Source organism: Eleutherodactylus coqui, chromosome 6 (genome assembly GCF_035609145.1).
Source record: "Eleutherodactylus coqui strain aEleCoq1 chromosome 6, aEleCoq1.hap1, whole genome shotgun sequence".
Taxonomy (NCBI): domain Eukaryota; kingdom Metazoa; phylum Chordata; class Amphibia; order Anura; family Eleutherodactylidae; genus Eleutherodactylus; species Eleutherodactylus coqui.
In genome coordinates this window covers 166,130,104-166,157,157 of record NC_089842.1, presented here as the reverse complement: position 1 = coordinate 166,157,157, position 27,054 = coordinate 166,130,104, and the positions used below count along the sequence as shown (strand labels likewise).

Sequence of the window (27,054 nt, the reverse complement as noted above, 5' to 3'; positions counted from 1 at the left end):
TCAGTTTACTTTTTTTCCCCCCATGATTTCTCCAACGACCTTAAAACGCAAGACTTTTACAGATTTGTTACAATTCGGCTGTAACATCTTAGGCCTCATGTCCACTAGAAAAATACAATCCGCGGCGGATTCCGCCCAGACTTGCTTTAAATGATATTTTTTTGCATGCAAATATCCGCACACATTGCTATCAATGTAATAGCAATGTTGCCGATCCATGGCAAAAAGAGCATGCCGCGTTTTTTCTCCCGCGCGTGAAAAACGCAATTTTTAAAATGCCATCCGCGGGTGCAAAAATCAATTTAATGGACCGCGGATGGCCAATGATTCCCTATGGGCAAAATCCGCTGCGGATTCCGCAATTCCATTTAGCTAGTGGGCATGAGGCCTAAGTGTTACAACTATGGAAGAGTGGTGATGATCTGCACCAAGTGTTAGAAAAGTGTCAGTTTATTAGCAGTTATGATCAGGGGTGTAGCTAAAAGGCTCATGGGTCCAGGTACAAAAGTTTTTCTTTACCCCTTAATGCACAGGCATTACTTGAAGCACGTGGGCTACAATGCAAGACCTGTAACAAGGCCCCCAACTGTAATGCTTTATTCATAGTACTGGGCTCCCTATATGAAGAAGAGAGGCCTTATGGGCCACCTAAGGCTCCTGAGCCTGGGTGCAGCTGCATCCCCTATAGTTATGCCAGAGCGTATGATCCAACAGCAACACTAGTCCACACCACTCTACAACAGACTGGAAGAATATAGGCCATCTTAGCATCAAGCACAATACAAGTTTGGGACTACCTGGACCCCAGCTATTGGCTGACAGAATTTAGTCCTCCAGGAGGCTGTGCTCAGTTTTATGATTAACAGGGGGGGGGGTGGAAATCTTTGTTATGATTGTCAACTGAACCTGCCAACAAGCAGCAATCGGCTAAAGCTGAGGGACCACAACTTTTTCTGGTCTGCAAGCCACATTGCTATGCTGAACCACTTCCAAGGGTATTTCCACCCACAACATTTATGGTATATCCTAATTATATGTCATAATAAGTCACAGTAAGTTCCACTTTCAGGACTCCCATGTAGTTGGGTGTGGGACGACCCCCATTCTCCAGTCAGCACAGCAGAGAAGAGGCAATGCATGTGGCTCCATCCATTATAGATAAAAGGTAATCTGGCATTGCATTTATAAAACTACAATGCCGCTAATTAATATACTAATTTCTGGAGTGCCAGAGGGGGGTTAAGAAATGCACTTGTCCCATAGGGGAACCCAGCTATGACTGCACCCTCTACTTGTCTTCCCATGGCCCTGCTCCAACATGGAAACTACATGCCAGCAGCTCTGCATGGACATTTGTGCCCACATCAGAGATGCACAAAATGGCATTGGGAGCTACATGTTGTCACCCCTAGTCTGATGTGTCCCCCAGTAATCAGCTGTGAAAAAACAAGCGTTCATTCTTCCCTGTGATCGCTCTGCAAGGAGGACGGAAGTGTCATGCAGCTCCTAATCAAATCAGATTCTTCACATCTGTGTTAGGACTGTCCGTTCTGTCTTTTGGAGTAAGAGGAATTTAAGTGTGTGCCCCTCCCCATTTCAATGGGTTTACAAAAAAAATATATACTTTCTGAAAAGAAAAAAAACAAAAATTCTATTTCTGCATAGTGCGCAAAATTCCTTTAAAGAAAAAACAAAAAGTGGCTTCACACAAGTATATGTGCCTGCACATATTACTGTACTGTCTGTACAGCAACGGCCAGTTCTCAAACACCAGCCTTTTATCCACAGACCACCATTATAGTGACCATTATCCCAGTAAAGAGGCTGCACTGCCACCTAGTGGTCATTGTCAGTTCATTATAAACTTTATTTCTCAGATTTAGATACAAAATATATACAATATAAAATATGGACCTAACAAGAATCTGCAGGATGAGTGCTCTGGCTTACACTTCATATACAGAACAAGCTGTGCAGAACGCTCGCTCCCCAAGATCACCATCCCTGCAAGAAGGAAATACACTTCAGGAATGTTGTGCGAGGTGGACAGTAAATACAATGTCTACTTTGATAGCACCACTGCATTACACAAGTTACAGCACACATTACAGTTAGGCCACTCACACACATGCACTTTTTATCATGACTACTGCAGCAGAACACTCCTTGATTTTAATGGGGCCTGCAGACCCGCGCTCGAACAAGGCGTGTGAGTGTTGTCTGCTCTATTTTGTGCTTTTTAATGCACCTCACCACAATGGAGTGCCATTAAAAATATATATATCAGTAACCTGCATCTGAAGTGGCAGTAAAGTTAAAGGGGTTGTCTCGAGGAAGCAGTGAATTTTTTTTTTGCCCAGTCCCCCTAATTAAGCATACATTACTAAGCCCCCCTGTAAATGACTTTTCTAGCCAGTTTGTACTTACAGTTCCAGCAACTTATAAAAATTTTCCCAAGATGGCCGCCGGCTTTTTTCCCGTCGCTTGCTGCAGCCCGACGTGCGCGCTCCCGAGACGCTACCAGCTGTGTCTCCCTGACAACCAGACGCCCCGCAGCCGCCGACCACGGCACACAGTCACCCACCGCCAGGCAGCAGGTAACCGGCGCTAGACCCCTGACAGACGAAGGGCCCCCGGCCCAGCGGCAGACCCCCCGCCCCGGCAGAGCAGCCCCCCCCGGTCCATCACTTACCTGGGCGGCAGGACGGCGGGACAGCTGGGCGGCTTCTCGGGACAGCTGGGCGGCTTCTCGGGACAGCTGGGCGGCTCAAGTTTCTGCACCTTCCTCTAAGAGAGGATGGTACAGAATGGCCGCTCCAGCGCGCTCCCGAGAAGTGACAGCTCGTCTGCGCATGCGCAGAAGAGCTGTAGCGGCTAGCAGGCTGAAGCGGCTCGTGCTGAGAGCAGAAGACCGGACTGCGCAAGCGCGTCTAAAAAAGCAAGCCGCCAGCGAATTTAGACGGAACCATGGAGACGAGGACGCTAGCAACAGAGCAGGTAAGTGAACAACTTCTGTATGGCTCATATTTAATGCACGATGTATATTACAAAGTGCATTAATATGGCCATACAGAAGTGTATAACCCCACTTGCTTTCGCGGGACAACCCCTTTAAGTGCCATAAAAATAAAAAAATTAAAATCGCTACGCTTTGCCGACACCATGTGTGAGGCCTTAGATTGCCATACCCAATAGTGCAGATCTTGTCTTCTGCAGTTGAGGGGGAGATCTGCAGCAGACACATACCGCACACTTAAAACTAGCAGTGTGTCAGTTACACAAGGAGTTTTTCAACCTCCTGTGGATGAGATTTGTGAAGTCTCATCCACATGGCTTTAGCTGCCAAAGCCAGAGATTTTCCATCTGGGAAATAGTCACACAGGGTGTAAATGTTGCAGAAGTCATTCATATATATCTAAAGCTATCTTCAAATCCACAGCATTCTCCATTTGAGGAAATGCTGTGGATTTTTACTGCAGAATTCATTCACTACAATGCTGCGAGTGGATTTTCTCTTGCAACCAGGATGAGATTTAGTAAAATATTGCAGACTGTGCACACACTTATGTAACTTTATCACCCCGTGTGGATTTACCCAAAGAGGACACGTCCCAAGACTATTTGTTAGATCACAAGATTCTTCAACTGAAGTCTTACTAGCTGTGTAGATCCTATTGGTTGCCCCTGGTCTTCCTATTCCCTCTCGAGACCCTAAATAAGCCCAGAGAAGCGGCTTCCACCATGCCAATTCACACTGGCTAACTTGCACAATAGCAGGTTGCCTGACCCATTCAGCTCTGGACATATTAGGTAGACGCTCCGAGGAGGAATCAAATATTTAATTGTAAAACAAGCCCTTTGAGTATTAGGACCAAGGCTAAGGTTAAAGGCTTGTTCGCCATGGATTTTCCGTAGACTCCGCACAGAAAATCCACAAAATTTACAGTAGCAGCAAAGTGGACATGATTTTCTAAGTCTCATCCACATGCTTGGGGGTGGATTTCCACACCAAAGTATGCATTAAACCGTGCCCAAATGTACACAGATTGGTGTGGGTTTTGATGTGCTCCACAATCACTGCTGTAGTCACTGCGGGTCTGTCGTGTGCAACCATACCCTTAGGCCGGGCTCACATGGCCATATACAGAATCCACTTGTGGAGGCCCGCAGCGGATCCCAGCCGCGACCCTGCATAATGTAACTCCATATGACTGCGTACTCTCAGCTTTTTTTGTTTGCATTTCCTGCACCATCGCAGGTACCCACAGCCCATATAGTGCAATTCCATACAGGCTGTGACTATCTGCAACCATAGAGCACAATTGGCTCTATGACCTTGAAATCCGCAGTAAAATAGAATATTCTGCCTTCTAGTTTTCCACGAGTGGATTACGCAATTCCCACCCACTAATGTGAGTGGAACCGTGTATTTCAATGCACTTCATTGATCAGCGTATTACCACAAATCACTCTTGAATCTGCTCATGCGAGACCGACCTTATAGAAGTGATAGTTCATCCACATGCTCAATGACGATAGTTATCAGAGAAGACCCTTACTTTCTACTCTGCATCAGTGAGATCATGAAGAGCTGTAAGATTTAAGAGCAGACATCGCCCTAGAGGATACTTACACAAGAACGGTACAGTCCGGGCAGGTGGTGGCGGAGCAGCAATCACATGACCTGCTGCAGCCCCTGCAGATGTAGCGCTCACACTGTCTGCACGCTTCCTTCTCACCCACTGACCGGACACAGGAGGAGCACGCTCGGGACGCCTCCACCGGCGGTGCTGCTTGAAGAAAAGAGACAAGTCTGTGCAGTCCCAAAATACAACTAGAAGAGCTGCTTTTGTTTTTTTTAATGGGTTTTCATATTCTAGTTATCTGGAAACACAACACCTCTTCTACCTTCCACAGAGATGAGGGTGGGGTGGAGTCGGAGCCATCGGTCCCCATCTTTGGAACCTGAAGTCTGACGGGAAGAGCCGGTAATTGAGTGGGGGTGGGGGGGCGCGCAGGCGGCAGTTTCCCTGCAGCTCCACCTCAGGGAAAGTTACTATATAAAGAGGGGCTCATTAGGATCAGGACCTTCAGAGCAAGAGATGCTGTGTGCAAGTCCTCACCTCTTGGACAGAGAACAAGAAGAAAACATTCCCCAATATGGTAATGAATTGAAAATTGATTCTCTAATCCAGACAACCCCTTTACTTGCCCATTCGGAATAGGCAAGTATAGAATCTCCCCCCCTTCTAGTGACAGAACCCCCTTAAGGACCAGGTTGTTTGGTCCTAGAGGACCAAACACCTTAGGTATTTTATCCATGTGGTGGTTTTGGTGCCCCATTTTTTACCTTCAACTACAAAAAAAAAAAGAAGCTGCGTTTTGGATAACAAGGCACATTGTGAGGTTTTGTTCGGCAATGGGTCATTTTCTTTATGTGTACATTTTGATTTTTTTAATTGTCTATGACCCCCATGATGTCATAAGGCCTCTGGGGGTCGTTCATATGTTTGTTTATTTCACACTGTAGCTGGGGCATCCATAGGAACCCTAGTGACAGGGAAGAAATCACTGGCAGAGCTGATCAGGGTCTGCTACGACCCTGCAACTCTGCTCTAACAAGGTGCACCTGCTGGTCAAGTGATCGCCAAGTCACATAATGGAAGTAATACTTCCAGTTTACTACAGAGCGCTCATTGAACACTATGTACCTAGGAAAGGAGAAGGCAGAAGTGGTTAAAAACAGCTTCTCCTCCGGGTCATCAGCTGTGAGGACCCAACCAGCATCTGATTGGCTACAGGAGCAGAGACTTTAATCCTGCGCTGTACTTCTTTCAGCAGGGATTATAGCCCAGGACCAAGTGATGTATGTTTACTGCGCTTAGTCGTTGAGGGGAAACTGTAACAGAATTAATTTAGCATCCATCTGCTGCGACCCCAAGAATGTTATCCTCAGTGCACCACCCAAGAAAGTGAGGAAGAGATTGAATAGAGCTATGGTCACACAGTCAGCAACACACCATTGATTTGCAATGAGACTGGCAGAGACAGCCAAGCATTTCCTCAACCCCCATGTATAGCAGTCACTCCATTCAATCCAATGCCACTGCAGGTGGGAGAAGCATCCCCACCGTAACGAAAAGAGGGTGATGGTGGGTACAGGTCCCCTTCTCTGCGAGAATCTGTGGCGAGAGGAGAAGACCCTCCAGGCAATATCATTTGTATACAAGGCCGGTATAGACCCAAACTGTTCAGAAGACTGAGACTGCCAAAGGTGCAAGTGGAAAAGACCAACTGAAGGTTACACAAAAGCTCCCACTTGTGCTTGCTGTCAGTGGATGATACATTCACTGTTAAGAGCCTGAAGCTTTATAGATCTAAGACTTCACAGTTGAGGGGCCCCTACGATATCATCTAACCTACACAACCCCCTGGTCTCCAGACCACCTACTACAACGCATCAATGTAGGCAGATTATACAGGCTGGACTGCAGCAGACAGGAGAGATTATCTCCTCAACTGGTAGAATTAGGCAGGTACGGGTATACCCTCTAGAAGAGCATTTCCATTCACTAACAGCAAGCAGGAGTCTTGAAATGAGGAATAGAATCAGGGTGTACTTGAAAGTTGCAGAATAGTTCGTTAAAACCTTGTATAATGCAAGAAGGCAACAGCTAGTGGTTTGGAGTTGTGACCATGCAGCGACGTGTGACCACCCCACAACGTGCCCCCCAGTCTTGTAGTTGAGGAGTTTTAGGTGACAGTGAGTGTCTGCAGGACTCAGGGCCTCCAAGGCTCCTTACATGTCCGTGAGGATCTGTGCAGCTTCCCGTCTTGTCCGATGGTGGTCTGACCCATCAGTAGCTCATGCACAGGAGTTTCCCCTTCCGGATGACCGTTCTTGTTCTGGACTCCTTGATTTCCCATAATTGCTTTTGCTCCACTGAAAAGTAGTTTTTTGGTCCTTTCTGTAACAAAGATAATCAGCATGAGCAACAGATGACATTATGGAGGAGCGCGGTGACCACCAATATGGCTGCCAGCAGCACTCGCACAGCGGCCAACCCCCAGATATCCTAGAGTGCTAAAAGTCTATCCAACAGATCAGTACAGGGAATAGACCAACTAGGAAGATGGAAGAATTAGCAAAACCCTTGTAGAAACCCCGAGGGTCACCAGGAGAGGAGCTCCATCTAGCCAGTTCTTACCTGTAAGGGCCGTTCACACAGTTATATTATCTGCCCATATCCAGTGTGTAGTTCTTGCTGACTGACTGTAAACGCAGCCATTGAATTACAGTGACCCATCGCTCCTGGACAGACAAAGATGGCTGCACTCCTCTGACTACCTGATGTCATAGATCATATGCCTCATCAGTCTAAGGTCAGAAGTGGTATCATGTCTCCTTAAAGAGAGTACCCAAAAAGTGTGTGGAGAAAGCTAGGGGGCGAGTAGATCAGGGGATGGTATAGTCTCTCCCCAAGGAGAGCACCCAGAAGGGCTGTGGGGACACCTAAAAGCTAAGTAAGGAGCCTTAAGGCAATGCTCCTCTGGGAAATTTATGCAAATCAGAAAGATGGAAAAATACCTCTACAGCGCCATCAACTGGATGGCAGTATTCCTTCAATTCAAATTGACCTTATAAAAAAGTCCACAATGATTAGGTATACAGTTAGTCCCCGACTTGAACAGGTTCCGTTCCGGGAGCCCGTTCGCAAGTCCGTTTTGTTCGCAAGTCGAACAAATGGTTATATGGAGGGGATCGCGGGTGGATCCCACTCCATACAACGTCGGGTGCCGGCTGTTCTTACAGCGGGCACCCGGCGGCAGCAGTTCCGACGAGCCGTGGCGCTTGTCGGAACTGTTAACACTTTAAATACCGCTCTGACAGCGGTATTTAAAGTGTTAACAGTTCCGATGAGCGGCGCGGCTCGTTGGAACTGCTGCTGCCGGGTGCCCGCTGTAAGAAACAGCCTGCACCCGACGTTCAGGGGGCCCGTACAGCGTCCCATGATGAGATCGCGGGACGCTGTGTGGTTGCTAGGCAGCCGGGGACCTCCTGAAAGGCCCCAGGGCTGCCTATGCAGAGTGCCCATCAAGCGCACGGCTTGATAGGCGCTCTGCATAGACAGCCCTAGGGCCTTTCAGAAGGCCCCCGGCTGCCCAGCAACCGCGATCTGACCGGATAGGCTTCTATCAGGCTTGATAGAAGCCTGCCTGGTCCCTGCAAAGTATGATGTAATGCCATAGCATTACATCATACTGTGCAGGACAGATAGTTCGTATCTAGCGAAATTCGTAAGTCGAATGTTCGCAAGTCGGGGACTATCTGTAGTAAACCAATCCAGAGAACCATGCACATAAAGCCGCTTCGGGGGTGTTTGACCCTCATCGGTATGTAGTAGGCCTCTAGCTTAGTCTGTGAAGGGCCCATGTGGTGGGTTAGAAGCGGCATCATGTCTCCTTAAGGAGAGCACCCAAAAAGTAAGTGTGTGTGGTCCCCACAATCCTTCTGGGTGCTCTCCTCAGGCAGAGACTATCCCCTGACCCACTCACCCCCTGACACGGCTTCTGACCCACAACACAGACTAAGACAGAGACCTACTGCACACTGATGAGGGACAAACAACCCGAACCAGCTGTCTATGCATGGTTTCTGGCTTGCTTTAATATTCCCAATCATTGTGGACTTTTTTAAATTTATTTATTTAATTTATTTATTTATAAGGTCACTTTGAATTGAAGGATTGCTGCCATCCAATAGATGGCGCTGTAGAGGTATTTTCCCCATCTTTCAGATTTTGATCAGTCTAAGACACTACATGCTGCTCTGACTGGTTAGCACTGATCACAAGGGCAAGACAGGCCAATCAAAGCAGGTGTAGCGTCAGACTGATTTTTTTTTTTTGCCCATATTGGCTCTGTATGAAGCCTAATCTGTTATAATGGGTCCATGTAATAAACGGGCAGCACAGGATGGGAGATACAGCTGTGTGAGCGGCCCCACAGGCAGTCAGCTGTCATTTGTTTCATCTCCAGGACAGAGCCGATGCTCCCACGATGGAAGAGTGCTAGCATTAGTACCAGCAGAGCCCAACACAAGTTCTAGCATGCGTCCCCCTCACCCTTAACGAGCTGCGAGTCCTAGCACTGCCCTCCCAGCACACAGGACTACAAGTACCAGAAGAGCTCTACCAGACAACTGAGGGCAGTTTTTCTCCTTGTCCATTAGTTCAAAGTTATTCTAACAAGCTGGTACAAGGAAAAAGATAATTAAAGTGGGCACCAGGAGGGGGTTTTAAAGTGTTAAGCAGGTCAAACAAAGGGTGACACCGTTAGTGCAGAGGGGATCTGGGCATGAAAGTAGGCATCAAGATGGGCAGGTGGCCACGTTTTACTAGTTTGAGCAAGCGCCTGCAGTGGTCATGCCCAGAACAGCCTTCTACCAGGGGAGATGCAGCTGGACTAGCTGCGGGGGCATCGCCTCTGTGTGCTGCTGTCTTAGATCACTGACCCCAATCCATTTAAAGAGATATTCCATGCAAAGACTGCTACCCCCTGCTCCGGAGAGAGCAGTAGGTCATTACTGGAGACCCTCAGGATCCCTGGTGACAGCTGATCGCCCACCGTGCATCATGGAAGGCGGCGGCGACTTCACCGCCATCTGCTGGAGAGCAAGGGGACCTGCAGCAGCGATGGCACTTCCACAGACGCCCTGCTATCAGAGGCGGGAGGGTATTCACCGCTTCAGGTCCCGTTGATCTCAGCGGCAGCGAGGCCACTTCACCTCCTATGAGGCACATCCTGCCAGTCAGGTGATGCCACGCTGCAGCTCCCCAGGTATTAGCCAATGCCAACCCACCCTAACAATGGGGCAGCAGTAGTTACTGGCCTGGAAAACCCCTTAGAAGACACCAAAATCATTATTACATGGCAGTCTGCCCACCAGGATGCCAGCTCTCATGCCCAGAGCCAGGCTGAACTCTTATCACATGCCATGCAGGGCATCACCCTCTGATAGATCCGTGGCCCAAACTCATTTAACCGTTCCAATCACACACCTGGTGCCCACAGTCACACCCATTTATGTGCCAGTATATCTTTATGCCATTAAGACAAGAGAAATTGGGAATAAAACTGCTGACTAAGAGCCCAACTTCAGCCCTGCCACCTCCAGGTCTTCAGGTACCAACATGCCCTCTACCGCCCCCCAGCGGCAGAGCCGCGCACTGCAGCTACAAGCTATGCAGGCCACCTGGCAGGAAGAGGACGACTGAGACACGCTATGGCTGCTCTCACCAAAGATCTCCCTCTTCAGACTGTCTCCGCACACGCCCTGCGCCAGCTCCTTCTGGCTGACGCGGGTCTTCAGCTGCGGCGCCGCCAGACTATCGAAGGGATAAGAGCGCTTCGGCATCTTCCTCACACCGCAGTCTGTACAGGAAGCGCGCCAAACCTGACGATGAAACACGCATGCGCAGCCTCGCTTATCAGGAACTGCGAGGCCGCTCGACCAATTAAGGAAGACCGTCACAGATGTGATGTGGCGCTTGATTGGCTGCTTGGATAGTAGGCGGGGTTTATGATTTAGCACGCGTGAAATGTGTTTATGTTTACGGGCGCCCACTAGGTGGTGCTGTGCGCTGCTTGGCAGTATAGAAAGCGCTGGTATGCGCTGCCATGGCAACCCTGGCCGGGTTCTGACGTGGCTGGCGCTGTTAAAGGGCACAGTGCGCACGCGGTACACGTGTGTCATCTGCTAGGATGTACTGGAAGTAATGCAGTTGGAGCATGTTGCCATACAGTCCGGCTGGGCTTATATTCCCAGTACTCGTGAGAGGTACATCCTACTGCTGATCTGTCATTCAGTACCTTGGGAAAGCTGAGTGCCAACCCAGTAATCACAGCTGTTTCCATGTGGGAAAGACCTCTTTCTTTTTCATTTTTTAAAAAAAACTCCTGCGCTATGGCGCGGAGTCTGAACAGCCGTCGACGGAAAAAAAAGAACCTCGTTCATGCGCAACTATGCTACATACCGAAGAAGAAGCCAGTTTCACTCTGGCAAGAAAATCGCATGAGATTTGTGAGACCCACAAATCTCGCACGGATATGAACCCCATTCTTTTGAATAGTCATACACATAAGCGATTTTTTTTCCCCATATCGCATATGCGCGATACCGCACTTGCCCGTATGAAATTAGCCTTAGAGTGGGTTGGTAGTCTAAAGGCCCATTTACACGCAAAGATGATCGCTCAAAATGTATTCAAAGGATAGGATGCTCGACAGTTGGAGCGATCATTTTGCAAATGCTGCTAATGGGCACTAATGCCCATTAGTTTCTTATTGGCTTCATTTGCTTGTAAATGAGGCTTCCTTTGCTGTATGCAGATAACAGCAGGCGGTCTGTTTTCTGCATACAGCTCAATTGTTCTCCTGCGGGTCAGCAGCTGAAGACAAAGTTATCAGAGCTCCCGTGGAGAATCCCATAGTGCGGTCCGTGCTATCAGCTGGCCGGCTGAACAATGGTTTTTATGCTGAACTAAAAATCATTCAGACGAAAAGTAAACAATGGTAGCATTTACATGCAACGATTGTCACTCAAAAGATATAGTTTGAATGAATTTTGAGCAATAATAATTTTGTGTATAATAGGCTTTAAGACACTACAAGCGGATCTGACTGGCCAGCATTGCTCACGTGGACAGGTCATCAGTACGCTCCTGGCTGCGTTTTGCACAAGACTGAGATCCTCTCCTTTCTCTGCGCTACCTCTCCCTGTTAGTGTTAGGGCTCGCTCACACAAACCCTGCGGGTAGGAGCTGGCAGAGACTTGTATGGGCTACGAGTACACTGCAAATAGTCGAACACTATTCGCACATGGATATGCGCAGTGTGACTCTTTTTTTTTGGCGTATGCACAGCGCAATGTATTTGTGCTATGGATGAGGCTTTTTTTGTGTAAGTACCGGCGTATTTTACTGTACTTATTTGCGCTCACATGGAATGTTGTTTTGCACACAGGAGACAATCACACCCCAACTTAAATGGCTGTTTAGCCTAGTGAGTGCAGATGTTTCCTTTTTCCAGTGGAATTGCGCATCCCTTTGACTTCTATGGGGACCTTTGGTGGGCAAATGCACACAAGAGTAGGGTATGCTGCCCGCGCAAAAAAAAGATGTGAATGAGCCCATTGAAATCAATAGGTTCTATGCGTATTGCACACGCAAAAACATGCACAATATGCAAAAGTGCAGCTACCCTGAGGCTGCATTCCCACGAACGTATATCGGCTCGGTTTTCACGCCGAGCTGATATACGGCGTTCTCATCTGCAGGGGGGGGGAGGATGGAAGAGCCAGGAGCAGACACTGAGGTCCTCCCCCTTTCTACCTCCTCTCCGCCCCTCTGCACTATTTGCAATAAAAGGAGGTGGGACGGGGCGGGGCTAAGTTACGAGAATTAGCCCCGCTTCCGTTCCGCCTCTCCTCATTGCAAATAGTGCAGAGGGGTGGAGAGGAGGCAGAGAGGGGGCGGGAGCTCAGTTCCTGCTCCTGGCTCTTCCATCCTCCCCCCCTGCACACGAGGACAACGTATATCGGCTCGGCGTGAAAACCGAGCCGATATACGTTCGTGGGAATGCAGCCTAAGGCTGGGGTCACACGGGGCGGAATCCTGCCGGAAATCTTGCGGTTTGGCCGCAGCAAAAACCGAGATATCCGCCGGGAGAAGCACCACAGAAAAACCCGCGGCGGCTTTGAAGTGGCCCAGCCGCTCGCTCTTCCGCTGCAGTCGGCGCTCCCATAGAGGAGAGCGCGGCCGCAACGGAAAGAAAAAAGATTGGACATGCTGCGGTCGGCAAAGCCGCGCAGCAGTCGCGTATTTCGGCCAGATTAACCGCAGCGGATTGGCCATCCCATGTGAACGAGATTTCTGAGAAATCTCGTCCACATGGCTGGCTGACACCGAGATTAGCAGCCGCAGGCGGATTTGCCGCGCGGAAATACTGGACGGAATTTCCGCGGCAAATCCGCCCTGTGTGAACCCCCCCTTAGGGCTCTTCATATGGATGTATTTGCATGCAGTTTTGAAATTTGCATGTGCAATACGCAGAGAATAGATCACATTGACTTCAATCAGATTGTTCACATTTCTGTATTTTGCGCATGCGAAAAAAACACTGCATGCTCTAATGTTCGCATTATAGGGTGTGCGCAAATGCACTCACAATACGCAAAGAGATGCGCAATATGCTGCGCAATTCTGCTGGAAAAAGAACATATTTGGAACCCATTAGGCTTAATAGCCATTTAAATCAGGGTGTGGTTGTGGCCCGTCCGGAAAAAGACGTGCCTTGCGTTTTGCAATTGCATAAGAAACGACAACATGCTGCATATTTTTTGTGTGATGGAATTACACATCCAAAAGCCACACTTGTGGACGAGCCCATTGAAAGTTTTGACTATCATGCCCGCAAAACTATCCGAAATCACGGTGATGTGTTTACGCCCTAAGGGCAAAAGATCACGCAGGTAGACAGAGGAGAGATCTCAGCATCAGAGCCGGTGACAGGAGATCTCTAAAGCAGTCCAGGGAGGACAATGTGCCGGGAGATGAGAAGCTAGGAACATCCGGCTCACGTCTAGCATGTATCACTTGGATGGACAAGCCCACATGAGCTGGATCAGCTTGTCTGAGAATGAATGGAGGAATGGAGGTTGCGGTCTAAAGTTTAGTAGAACTTTTTTAACCACCATGCAAAAATACTTTTTTGCACATCAAAGTTGTCCGAAACCTTCAAGTTTTTCAAATGATCATCATCACCAATTATTTTATTGTAGTGTTGCTAATGTTACAGTGTTGATTTCGAAAGCTGCCAATACTAGAAAACAGGAGCCCGTTGTTGCAGTGCTGCTGGCCTTTATGGCTGTAACCTGGCAACAGGGACAACAAACTCTTCTCACAGGACATAGAGCGCTCCTGCTATTTCCAGCAGCCTGGGCTTACACGTAAGACATCATGCCTTACACATGCTATAACCTTTTTTCTAGTCTGCATTATGACCTTTATATTGCTTATTTGCTCTTTCATTAACTATGGAAAACAAAGGCACATAATGAAAAAAAAATAAAGGGTATTTCCACCTTAAAATTATTTTAAATGGTTAAACTGTTCTTTGAAAAAAAAAATAATAATAATAAAAAAAAAAAAAAATATATATATATATATACCTTTACTATTATGCTATATTACAGGGGATTCAGTCCAGTAGTACATTTTTGTTATTTCCATTTATTGACAATGTTGTTTTGCAGCTGCTGATCATGGATACAGGGAAGAGCATATTACAAGAACGATGGTGAGACTCCTCTCTAATTTCTTGTGTTGACTGTGTTGAGCTCTGAAATTAACTTCCCTGACTTCCATTGTTGTTATAAATTATTATATAAATGATGTACGGATTTGTTTTTCTTTTGTGTTGTACATTTGTGAAGTAATACAGGCAAAAGTGTACATTTCAGTTCTCCACAAAAGACTCTGGTCAGGTTTGCCGAAGAAGATACTTGGCCTAAAAAACACCATATTCCATTGGACGTGTATGGTAAACCAGAACTGTACCGATGGAGAACAGCTTATGATGAAGCATATAACACAGATAACCAGGTTGGTTTCAGTTAAAATCTTTATAGTAATTCAATTCTGAGCAGAATTTTGATTCTTGTTTTTCCTTTTCCAGGGCAAATGGGAGTGACAGGAGCTTGTAAGTGCAACAGAAGTGAGTAAATCCTGCAGTTTAGATACATTTGTCAGTCAGGAATCTGGGAGAGTTGGATGACTTTACTTATTGGATTCCTAAAATAGAGTTATGTAATAAATCTTTACGTCATAGTGTCATATTAGGGCATGTGGATGTCGTGAGCATGTAGCTTGTATAGACACTGTGTACTACTACAATGCCGCCATAGAAGCTGCTGCAGGGGGTAAGAGTAGTTGCATAGAGCTTCACCCTGCAATTAGTTCTTATGACTGGAGACTAGAGATGAGCGAGCGTACTCGGATAAGCACTACTCGCTCAAGTAATTGGCTTTATCCGAGTATCGCTGTGCTCGGGGCTAAAGATTCGGGTGCCGGCACGGAGCGGGGAGCTGCAGGGGAGAGCGGGGAGGAACGGAGGTAAGATCTTTCTCTCCTTCTCTCCCGCCCGCTCTCCCCTGCTCCCCGCTGCGACTCACCTGTCAGCCACAGCGGCACCCCAATCTTCAGGGACGAGCACAGCGATACTCGGATAAAGCACATTACTCGAGCGAGTAGTGCTTATCCGAGTACGCTCGCTCATCTCTACTGGAGACGCTTTAGATGGACACTAATTATACATGCGGAGGCCAGACGTCTTGCAATCAACTGATAATGTTTTTTCTACATCATGCAGATTTGGCTGTGGATTCTGGTGCGAATTTGCCATGAGTTTTACCCTTTGCATTGCAAAAGGTGAAATCCACAGCAAACAATTGACATGCTGTGGATCTAAAATCTGCAGTATATGTCAATTCCACTGAGGATTTTGCATAGATTTTTTTTGCACCATGTAGACAGGATTTGTTAAAATTTCATCCACATGGCTTAGACTGTAACTACTGCAGGGAAATCCCTGGTTTCACATGGGCGTGAAAGTTTTTCACGATTTTTGCGTGATTGTCAGTAAAAAAGCAGAATATGAAACCAATGATTTACAATGGTTGCATTTCTATTACTGATGTTTTCACTGATGCAATGTTGCAGGGATGAAAAATCGTGGCTTGCTCCATCTTTCTGCGATGTGTGCTTTTTTTTAAATCTCCCATGTATTCCTATGGAGGCTACTTTTTATCTCATCGCAACGCTGCAAACGCATGTGGCGATGCAATGCATTTTTAACATTACAAAGTCCCATTGACCTTTGCGATAACGCGGGCGGCAGCAATGCGATGCAAGATTATTCTCCAAAAAGAGCATCGCTGAAGCTCACAAATCGCAGTGAATAAAGATGCGATTTTGCAGTTATTTTCTCGAGGCAAAATCGCAATGGCCAGTGTGGAGTTAGCCTAGGGGATCTTTCAGACAAGCGCTGTCCCCATGCTGTATAGCCGCGAGCCAAGATCGTGGCTATACAGCTGTAAAGATCGTGTGAACAGGTTGATTCAAGCGGCTTGATGTAGCCCGTTCACACAATCTGTTCTGCCAGCTGCGTGCTTTCCATCTCTCATAGGAGCCTATGGAAAGCACGCACCAAAGATAGGACAGGTCCTATCTTTGCACGCACCACTGAGCTATGTGCGGGCATAGCATTTGCATGTCCCATCTTTGACACATGTGAGTGCTTTGTGCGGCTACAATTCCTGCATCTGAACACGTCTATAGGAAACAATTGTTTTCTATAGAAGTGCTTTCTGTGCGCTCATATCCAGCACAAAAACAGTGGTCGTGTGAAAGAGGCCTAAGGCCTCATGTCCACGGGGTTAAAATCGGCAACGTTTCTATCGCATGCGGATCCGCGTCCCATAGGGATGCATTGGACACCCGCAGGTAGTTAAAAACCTGCGGATGTCATTTTTCCCATCAGGCGCAGATCCGCGTGCGGGAAAAAATCCAGATATGCTCCATTTTAGTGCGGGTCTCCCGCGGGGACGGCTCCCGCAGGCTTTTATTGGAGCCTATGGAAGCCATCCGGATCCACGGGAGACCCGTACCAGAATTTAAACTCATCTGCTCCGGACGATGCGGTTCTTCCCTTCTTCGCGGCCGGATCTTCTTTCTTCGGCCCGGCAGATGTGCCTGGCGCGTGCGCGCGGAACGCTGCCGGCGTGCGGAGCACATCCGCCGGGCCAAAGAAAGAAGATCCGGCCGCGAAGAAGGGAAGAACGGCATTGTCCGGAGCAGATGAGTTTATTCTTCTTTTTAGGCCTCATGTCCGCGGGGCAGGAGGGACCTGCTACGGATTCTACATGAAGAATCCGCGGCGAGCCTGATTTTCCCCGTGGACATGAGGCCTAAGAAAAAGTTATCCAAATGAGACAATCTCTTTAGGCAAGGGCTCCGTGGCTGCAACAGGGGTCACGCGACCAAAGATCACCTTGTAGCTTGCAACCTCGCACTCTCATCACAATCGATGGGGTTGTGGATTTTTTTGCAACCTGCGTGTGGCACCAATGCCCCATTGACCTAGATGAGAGTGTGTGGTCCATAGGACTACACAGCAATCTTTGGTTGTGCGACCCCTGTTACAATCAAAGTTGCCATGTACTGTAACCCTCAATCTTACCATAGTAAAAGGAGTGTGAGACACCTTTATTGCAAAGCGGTTTTATTAAGATAAGTGTAGGTTGTCACAGATTGTAACAAGGTTGGAAGACGTCCTCACAGCAGGTCCACAATATGCTGTAGTACACACTATTGACTATCAGCGCTGCCAATGTCTGGTGCTGGAATCAGGGAGAGGGGCATCCAACGTACTGAACTCTAGAACAACTCAATCATGGACTCTCTTGATTTTCCAACGCCAACCCATTTGACTGCAAATAAAAACAAAGCACAAGTTAATTTTAATGAGCGCTGTGAATGCAATTACCAGTGCTGCGCATCGCACAGGGGTCGAAGCTAACTGCTTCCACTCCGTACCCCTGTGCAGTGGCATGGATAGCAACCGTCCCATCAGTGATTGGCCGAGGTCCTGAGTGGCAGACCCCAGCAGATCACCTATTGATGACCGATCCTGTGGATCGGTCATCAATAGTATCTGCCCAGAAAACTCCTCGTACACTAGCAAACTGGTTCTGAACAGCTGGGTGGTGCATTATAAGGCATAATGTACCCCTACTATACAGCATTAATAATATACAGGAAGCAATCGCCTCTAAGTTTTTGACTCCAGACAGTCAGGTGATTGGGTACCTGCTGTCAGCATCGCGATATAAAGAGGTCAGAGCAGAAGCTGCTGTCCCACCCCTGTGTAGAGGCTGACACTTGTAACAGCAGGCGCAGCACCCATTTACATCAATGGGATCTGCAGTACAAGTGTCGGTCACTGCAAAGAGGTTGTAACAGTGGCTTCCGCTCCATACCCCTGTATATCCCGGTGCTGGCAGTGGGCACCCGATGAGTTGATCAGTCTGAGTCCCAAATGGGTCCATTTTGCATGGCAAACGCCTTTAATGATTGAACCCTTAACGGCCATATGATTTTGTAAGTGCAAGCGTTTTACTGCTGTTTGTGATGCTGGCTCTGCTAGCAGAGACTGCATATGAGCAAAGAGTGTACTGGACATGCCTGCGTATTTCACGCATGCGGTCATACACAGTGTGAGTCTGTCTTTTTTTTTATCGCCGCCCATACGCAATGTATTGCATATGGCCAGCATTGCATATGCTGCCCTTACAAAAGTATTGGGTTCACGCTGCAAGGTATACCGAGAAATAGAGCATGTTGTGATCTATTTCTCACGTGTATCAATACTCAATGTTTACCCGCACATGTGCATGGATCAATAAAAGTCCATTTACTTTCATTGACTCCATTTACTGTGCATCATGCGGCCAGACATCACATGCGTAATACGCGGTGAAAAAACGCCCAAGGATATGAGGTCTAAATGGGAGATACACCTTGAGTCATCTTCTTCTGTTAAAACATACCTATTATTCGAAGAGTAAGTTAACTTGTGTGTATTCCTGAGTACTACCAGCATTCTGACTGCAGGGCGGTTGCACACAAAGCACTTTATGAAGAAAAACACAGTTCTTGTGGCAGTTCTTCATGCAGATTTTTTAGCCAAAGCCAAAAATGGATTCTAAGTGAGTGTGAATTATAAAGGAAGGACTAATACCAGGGCGGGGACAAGGTAGTTTGGTGCCCTAAGCAAATGAACCGATGGCGCCTTCTCTCATTAGAAATAATTGGAAACAACCTTAATAAAAAAAGATTTTAGAACAAATTTAATCCAAAATTGTGCCGCCCTCTCCCTCTGTACCATGCCGTACCTCCTTCTCCCGCACCCCCTTTCTTCCCTTGCACTACCACTTGTCAACTCTTGTACCCCCTCACACCTTGTGCCACCATTTGTCACCCTGTCCTCCTGTGCCACCATTTGCCCCCCCATGTTCTGAGACTGCCAATGTCACCAATAATAACCAATAGCGACTTTCCTTCTAATGGTCTCACAAGAGATGGTGCCCTATGTGGTTGCCTATCTATGCCTACTCATCATCCCGACCCTCTCTTCCCTGCTGGATCGGCTTCTAACCATGGCTCAAAAAACCTGCTTCAAAAACTGCAATGGTGTTTTTATAAAAAAAAACACTGTATGTGAAACCACCCTTATGATGCATTTTTAGCTACTAATATGTGACTAGAAACAGATAATTGTTAACAGCTTGACTTAAAGAGGACGTCTCAAGGTCCTTGAATCTGAATTATTTATGTTGAAACTTTGGCATCTGGTTGAACTGAAACTGTGATTTAGCTATTGTACGCGTACCAGGAACTCCAATGTGGTTCTCCACAAATCTGATATAGTTCTGGGCCTTGGCAGGAAGATCTTCCCATTTTCTGGCACCTGTGGTGTCACTCTTCCAGCCTGGCATCACTTCATATTCCACTTCTACCTTCTGTAAAATTTCTTGATTTGCTATAAAGAAAAAGATGAAGCAGATGGGAGGTCAGAAAGTAGACTATGACAGCGTTGTCTCTGTTGCCCTAATATTTATGCCATCTTCCCCATCAGGGTTCCTTCTGGCAAGAATTGCACTGGCATTGAGGGGCATGCAACTTTTAAATCTTGTTTTACAGCTGTCTCTATTAACACATAAGACTGTATGTATCAAGAGGATCGAAAGTTCACAAACCTGGAAAGTATGGGATTCTCTTCCCATTGAGTCTGTACGCTACACCAACTTTAATCTCATCCAGAGAGTCTAAAATATCCAGTTTTGTAAGTGCCAAGCTGAAAATAAAAATCAAATTAATACTTTAGACCTCCACCTATAGCCATTTCCTAACGTAGGCTTCCTTGAGCTTCCTTATGGTAATCACTAGGGGTTGCAGCTCGGGGGATCTTACTGATATCAACTTCTGAGCAGATCATTACAGATGCAAGTCCTAAAAGAGCCTAAACTGAGAAGGTTTTCTGTCTGTTATAGGTAAATGCGGTTATTATAGACAATATGGTCTTCTCTCAATGCTTCACATCTGCTGCCAATTGAAGACACCCATTGAAATGTGGACATTGGAATCAGCAGGAAAATTGTGTCTAGAGCTAACAGCTAGTACTTGCCATAAACTAAAGGAAATATACTCTAAATAAAACATGTTTAAAAGACAAAAATTGGTGACTGAAAAGTTCTTGGTTTTCAGTGTTTTTTTTGTAAATGGTTAATCTAGATAGACTTACGCAGTGAAGCCATTGATCATGTGGGCATATCTTAAAATGACCAAGTCTAACCAGCCACATCTCCTTTTCCGTCCTGTGGTTACTCCCCATTCGTGACCACGAGTCTGAAGAAGGTTGCCAATTTCCTAAGAGCGAAGAAAGGTCAAGAGAACATCACAAGGACGCTTAACACGGCTGTCATATATACATAAAGTCGATTAAGGTTTCATAGTTCTCATCGGTTCAACATATAAAAAACTCCTGCTTTTCCGGCATCATCGCCTTCCTCTGCGAGCGGAAACCGCAATTGGTTTCCGCTTGTGTGCTTGAAAAATCACTTTTCCATAGCATTCTATGGGCAGTATGTGCTTCGGAATCTGGAGGCAGACGCCGGCTCCGTATACAGCAATGCAAATCTGCCCGTGTGCATGCTCCATTTTTGCGTGGATTCCGCGCAGAAGTCAATAAAAGACGTCCGATCCGCGGCCCTTCCGCAATTGACACTGTGGAAAGGTCGCGGATTCCACGTCATTGCTAGGCGATAACACAGAAAAACAAGTGTTTAAAAAAAAAAACTATACTCCGCATGTCTAACGGCGAGCCTTGTGGACCATCCACAGTACAGGTTGAGGGCTTATTCAGATGGACGTATATCGGTCGGGTTTTCACGCCCGGCCGATATACACTGCCCCTCTCTGCAAAGGGAGGAGGCGGGACGGGAGCTAGTGCACTGAGTTCCCACACCCTCTCCGCCCCTTGCCACTGTTTGCAATGGGAGGGCAGGACAAGGCGAGCTAAGTTCCGCCCCATCCCGCCCCTTCCCATTGCAAGTGAATAAGCCCTAAAACAGCAAGACGGGTCACATCCATGGCACCTCGCGATCTTATAATGGGGTGGCTATTTGGGGACTTTAAACACCGATCAGGGCATTTAAATGCAGCTGTCAGAATTGACAGGGGCACTTAATCAGCTAACAGCCTCGATCAGCAAATTTACTGATCACAGCTGTTGTGGGCAGGTGAAATGCCCTATTTACATGGGTCGGATGTCGGGCAAATGATGCCCGACACTCGTCCCTGTGTGTCCTCGCTCTCTTGCTCCTGCACAGGAGTGAGTATCGCTGGCTCTCTGACAGAGCAGCCAGCAGGGGGCCGGGGCGGCTGCAGGAGATTTCACTCCTTGCTCTCCCCCGCCCCTCTCCATTGACTTAACACAGCAGCCGTTCAGCTCATCAGCCATCGTTTATGCTGCATAAAATCCTGAATGCTGATCGTTCAGGTTAAACAGCAGCCGTTCGGTAGTGAATGGCTGTTGTGTTAAGTGAATGGAGGGGGGCGGGGGATAGCGAGGAGTGAAATCTCCTCCAGCCGCACCGCTGCGAGCCAGCGACACTAGCTCCTGTGCAACTTCACAAGATTAAGTATGTGCGGGGATGACTGTTGGGCATCATTTGCCTGACATTCGACCCGTGTAAATGCGGATTAAGTTGTCAAAGACAGCTGGCACCCACTGTGCATGGAACAGGATCCTGCTCCATACGCCCTGGGGCATGAAGTGGTTAAAGGGATTGTCCAGTTTAGAAAACACTATTTTTTATGCATTAAAAAATTTTGAGTTAATAGAGAGGATTCTCTATTTAGGACCTTTATCTCTTGTCCAGAGTAATGAGTGGTTACAAAAGCCATGGCTCGTTCAGGGGAACTTGTCCTGTGTTACAAAGGCAGCCCATTAGATTTGTGTTACACGTGCTGCTGAGACATGTTGTACTATTGTGATTCCAGCAGCACAGCACTCTCAGGGTTAATGATTGAGCTGGCTGGGTGTGGTACTTTCTGCTAGCCAATCCCCATGATCTGTGCTCACATATAAACCCAGCTCCTGGTCAGTCTGTATGGCCCCTAAGGTGAGCAGTCATGAATGCTTGTCTGGTGAGGTTTGCAGTGTGACTTGGTTCATGTCCGTTTGTACGTTTAAATTCTGTCAGTTTTGTGTTAGCTTGCTGTGTGTCCTGCAATCTGTGTTGTGTCCTGTTGCAGCGTGCGGTGTGAACGGTGTCCGGTTCTGCTCGACTCCTGGTTAGTGTAGGGACTAACAGTATAACCAGGAGCCGTGAAGTGGCCTGCTAGCTTTCAACATCTTGTACAAAATGTCAACCAATACCTGGTATCTGTTACTAGTGGTTGCATGTTGTATGCGGTGTATTCTGGGTCTGTCATGTGGCATGTGAATGCATCCTGTTCTGGTGTGTGCCTCCTAGGATTAGCTAGGGCCCAGATCCGAAGACCGCTGGGCTGCCCTTATTGGGGCAATGTCCCCACTCTCATTCCTCCTTGTAGCACAGGGTCAGTTGCCTGAAACCGGTGTGAGTTCCGTGTGACCCTGGTGATACCCGTGTGCGTCCCCTTTGGTCACGATCGTGTGGGCCCCATGCTTTGCCTGCCCACACAATCGTAACAATTTGTATGGGCACTGTGTAATGCTCCCGCTCCGACCTCCATGTATTCGCGGCACTGACAGCTTGCACCCTGACAGCTGATAGGTAGGGGTCCCAAGCGGCAGACCCCAGCTGATCAACTACTGATGACCTATCCTGATGATAGGTCATCAATAGTATTTCACTGGAAAACCCCTTTAAGTAGCTAGACACCCTAATCAGACTTAAATGGGTTTATCCACTTTAGACAACACTTTCTCATGTACTCTTGTATGGCAAATAGATGGGAACATCACAGTATTAGGGTGCATTCCCACGAATGTATATCGGCTCGGTTTTCACGCCGTGCCGATATACGTCATCCTCATCTGCAGGGGAGGATGGAAGAGCCAGGAGCAGGAACTGAGCTGCCTCTCTGCCTCCTCTCCGCCCCTCTGCACTATTTGCAATGGGGAGAGGCAGAACGGGGGTGGGGCTAATTTGTGGAACTTAGCCCCGCCCCGTCCTGCCTCCTTTCATTACAAATAGTGCAGAGGGGCGGAGAGGAGGCAGAGGGGGTGGGAGCTCAGTTTCTGCTCCTGGCTCTTCCATCCTGCCCCCCCTGCAGATGAGGACGACGTATATTGGCTCGGCATGAAAACCGAGCCGATATACGTTCGTGGGAATGCAGCCTTAACCAGCGGAGAGCTACAACAAAGATTGGTCTGACCTGATTTATCCATGAATTACATGACTGGCCCATTGATTCTAGTGGATTTTGCTTAACTTTTTTATATAAGACCAGTTGGATTTTTAACGAGTTCATTGACAGTGCGATTGTTGCTGCGCTACACAGTGGTTTTGGTAACAAGACACCCGTCATGTCCAAAACTGCTGTGTAACCCTAGCCTAACAAGACATAGCTCCTACAGCACTGCTAATACCAGCTATGGAGAAGACGACGTAATGGATAAAGCTATGTATACAGCTGATCCCAGGATGCATGGGGTGCTTGGGTAGCATGCAGCGGTAGTAATACAGTCAGCGGACTGTGCTCCCTAAATCTATATTTAGTGGAAACTACTGCCAAACTACTATTTGCAATGTAAAATGAATAACATTTGTAAATTTGATTTTTTTTTTTTCTTCATTTTTTATAAGTATGTGTTCTCAGCACATATGGTACTCACATTTATTTGTTCTGTTGGGAAGGCTCCAATGCCCACTCTAGTAGTATATGCTTTAACCACACCATATACTTCCCCTATATTCTGAGGGGGGACTCCAAGTCCAGTGCAGACGCCTCCCACTGTACAGTTTGATGATGTCACAAAAGGATATGTACCTGCAGTGAAGGATGCAACAGCAAGTTTATAATGGTGAACAAAGAAAAGTATTTATTTTGTAGGATTAGTCAGGTGTATGATTAACCAATTATACCAATCAGTATAATTTTCATATATAGGTTGAAACACAGTCATTAACTGAAACAGAAGCAGCTGTGTAGGAGGCTTAAAACTGGGTGAGGAACAGCCAAACTCTGCTACAAAGCTGAGGTTGTGGAAGACAGTTTCATGTCCCAGGTCATATACACCATGGCAAGACGGAGCACAGCAACAAGATACAAGGTAGTTATACTGTATCAGCAAGGTCTCTCCCAGGTAGAGTTCATAGCAGACTGGAAGTTCAAGGTCTTTTGAAGAACATTGCACAAAGAAATGGGCAATGCTGAAGACCATATACGCAGTGGTCGGCCAAGCAAACGTAGTGCAGCAGATGAAAGACACTTCATGCTTATTTCCCTTCTAAGTTGGAAGTTGTCCAGTAGGGCCATCAGCACAGAACTGGCAGAAACCAGTGAAACCCAGGAACACCCATTTACTGTTCAGAGAAGTCTTTGAAGAATTTTGGCCCTAAACAACATTCCTTCAATGGAGAAACAAGTTCAAGCGACTTAACCCTTTCCAATCCACTGTCTGACGACATTATAATTGAAGGATGTACAGCCCCGATGTCGGAAGACGTCCGGCAGGGTATTCTTACTGTATATTACTGGCCGTTCTGTTGTTGAGGGCCTCTCTAGCATGTCCTATACCACAGTACTGGCCCTAGCCAGCAGATGGCGCCATTGTATAATGGAAGAAAGAGAAAGCCCCCTAGGAGACCCTGAATCCAAAATTGGATTGCAAAGGGTTAACTATGCATGAAAACATAGGAACCGGGGTGCAAAACAATTGTAGCAGGTGTTTTGGATGGATGAGTCAAAATTGGAAATATTTGACTGTAACAGAAGGCAGTTTGTTAGCAGAACGTCTGGAGAGTGGTACAATACTGAGTGTCTGCAGCCAACAGTGAAGTGTGGCAAAGGTGCCTTGCAAGTTTGGGGCTGCAGTTCAGCAAAAGGAATTAGGGATTTGGTTAGGATTAATTGTGTCCTCAATGCTGAGAAATACAGGCAGATATTATCCATCATGCAATAAGGCAATACCACCAGGGAGGCGTCTGATTGGCTTTAAATTTATTCTGCAGCAAGACAACCACCCCAAACATACAGCCAATGTCATTAACAACTATCTACAGCGTAAAGAAGAACAAGGAGTCCTGGAAGTGATGATTTGGTCCCCACAGAGCTCTGATCTTAACATTATCCAGTCTGTCTGGAATTTGAGGACAGCATGATTTGAGCAAGCAGACACTACAGAAGATCTGTGGTTAATTTTCCAAGATGTTTGGAACAAGCTCCCTGCCGAATTCCTTCAAAACCTGTGTGCAAGTGTACCTAGAAGAATTTATGCTGTTTTGAAGGCAAAGACCAGTCACACCAAATATTGATTGATTTAGATTTCTCTTTGTTTATTCACTTCGCACTTTGTTAATTGACAAATATAAACTATTAACACTTCTATTTTTGAAAACATGTTTCCACACCAAAACTTTTGCACAGTACTATATATATATACTGTGTTTCCCCGAAAATAAGTCCTACCCAGATAGTAAGACCTACCGAGTTTTCGGGGAGGCTTGAAATATAAGGCTTTCCCCCAAAATAGAACCTGACTAACATGCTCCCCCCTCCCCCAAAAATCAATACTCACCTGGTCCACGGTGGCCCGATGGTCCCCGGCGGCGCTGCGGCAAACTGCTGAGTCCTCCCCGTCTGCTATCTCAGCTTCTGCTGGTTGCAAGGCGTTGAATACCCCGCCTCCAACAAAGCGAGCCCCAGCAGCCAATCACAGCTGGCACTCGATGAGCCAATTACAGCCATTCAGTGAATGACATCACTGAATGGCTATGATTGGCTCATCGAGCGCTGGCTGTGACTGGCTGCTGGCGCTTGATTAGCCAATCACAGCGCTCGCTTTGCTGGAGGCGGGGTATTCAAAGCCCCATCACCAGGATGAAGCTCAGCATATGCAAATAAAGTTTGTACAGCAGCACACATTCAGCAGGTAAACAGATACCGAGCGGTGTAGACACAATAAATGGATGCACAGCCTTCCCGGATTGAATCCTAAATCCAGCTGTAACTTCGATCCCTCAAATCATAAAGGACGCAGCATCCACTGCACATGTATAAATCCTACAAGGACACTTTATTCCATGCGGTCCATATGATGGCAGACAGCAACGTTTCGATCCCTGAGGATCTTGGTCGATCCTCAGGGATCGAAACGTCGCTGTCCGCTATGATATTGACCGCATGGAATACTGTGCCCTTTTAGGATTTATACATGTGCAGTGGATGCTGCGTCCTTTATGATTTGAGGGAAGGAAGAAGCTCAGCTGTGAGACAGGGAGGACGCAGTTTATCGCAGCACTGCCCGAAGACCATCGGGAGGCATCGGGACACGCGGACCAGGTGAGTATAACTTCCCCCTGAAAATAAGACACTGTGCCCTTTTTGGGGCAAAATTTAATATAATTCAGTGTCTTATTTTTGGGGAAACGTGGTGTATATGTGTGTGTATATATATATGTATATGTATAAGAGGGTTTCTAGCAGTGCCCCCTTCCAGCCCCTTGATTAGCTAGTCACCGAGGATGCAAGCCACAGAAAGATTGATCTAAACTGGAAATTTCCTTTAGACCTCTGTGGCACATGGCTTTTCTTAGCTCCAAAATCTAACATGTGGGTCACAAGGCAGTTGAGCATTTTTTGTAAAAAAAAAACATTTTTTTAAGTCTCAGGATAGAAAATGCAAAACAGCAGATGTAGAGCACACCACAGCCCCTTCATTCTT

At 47.1% G+C, this 27,054-nt stretch overlaps 2 protein-coding genes and 1 long non-coding RNA gene across 4 annotated transcripts in view; 1 reads left to right on the top strand and 2 right to left on the bottom strand.

Moving 5' to 3' along the window:
* Positions 1-1,846: 1,846 nt before the first annotated feature.
* On the bottom strand, positions 1,847-10,456 carry SIVA1 (SIVA1 apoptosis inducing factor). Of its 2 annotated transcripts, none has more exons than XM_066608149.1 (4): positions 10,300-10,456; positions 6,804-6,968; positions 4,634-4,793; positions 1,847-2,004 (listed from the first exon to the last, which is right to left on the bottom strand). In XM_066608149.1, exons 1-4 carry the CDS (start codon positions 10,415-10,417, stop codon positions 1,947-1,949), a joined length of 501 nt encoding a protein of 166 aa, XP_066464246.1. In that variant the 5' UTR covers positions 10,418-10,456; the 3' UTR covers positions 1,847-1,946. The 2 variants fall into 2 exon arrangements, with proteins under 2 accessions (XP_066464246.1, XP_066464247.1); XM_066608150.1 differs by having other exon boundaries at positions 4,634-4,790.
* Positions 10,457-13,942: 3,486 nt separating this feature from the next.
* Positions 13,943-20,346, top strand: LOC136632887 (uncharacterized). The gene is made up of 5 exons (XR_010793200.1): positions 13,943-14,008; positions 14,315-14,358; positions 14,495-14,663; positions 14,737-14,775; positions 20,171-20,346. It is a non-coding gene; the product is annotated as an uncharacterized lncRNA (long non-coding RNA).
* ADSS1 (adenylosuccinate synthase 1) overlaps positions 17,324-27,054 on the bottom strand; it is a 64,645-nt gene continuing 54,914 nt past the window's right edge. Inside the window, exons 9-13 of the mRNA XM_066608148.1 lie at positions 24,004-24,158; positions 20,422-20,546; positions 19,877-19,974; positions 19,510-19,659; positions 17,324-17,548 (exon numbers count right to left, since the gene is read on the bottom strand). Coding sequence (XP_066464245.1) covers positions 17,496-17,548; positions 19,510-19,659; positions 19,877-19,974; positions 20,422-20,546; positions 24,004-24,158 — 581 coding nt within the window. The 3' untranslated portion in view covers positions 17,324-17,495. The remainder of the gene's footprint in view (positions 17,549-19,509; positions 19,660-19,876; positions 19,975-20,421; positions 20,547-24,003; positions 24,159-27,054) is intronic.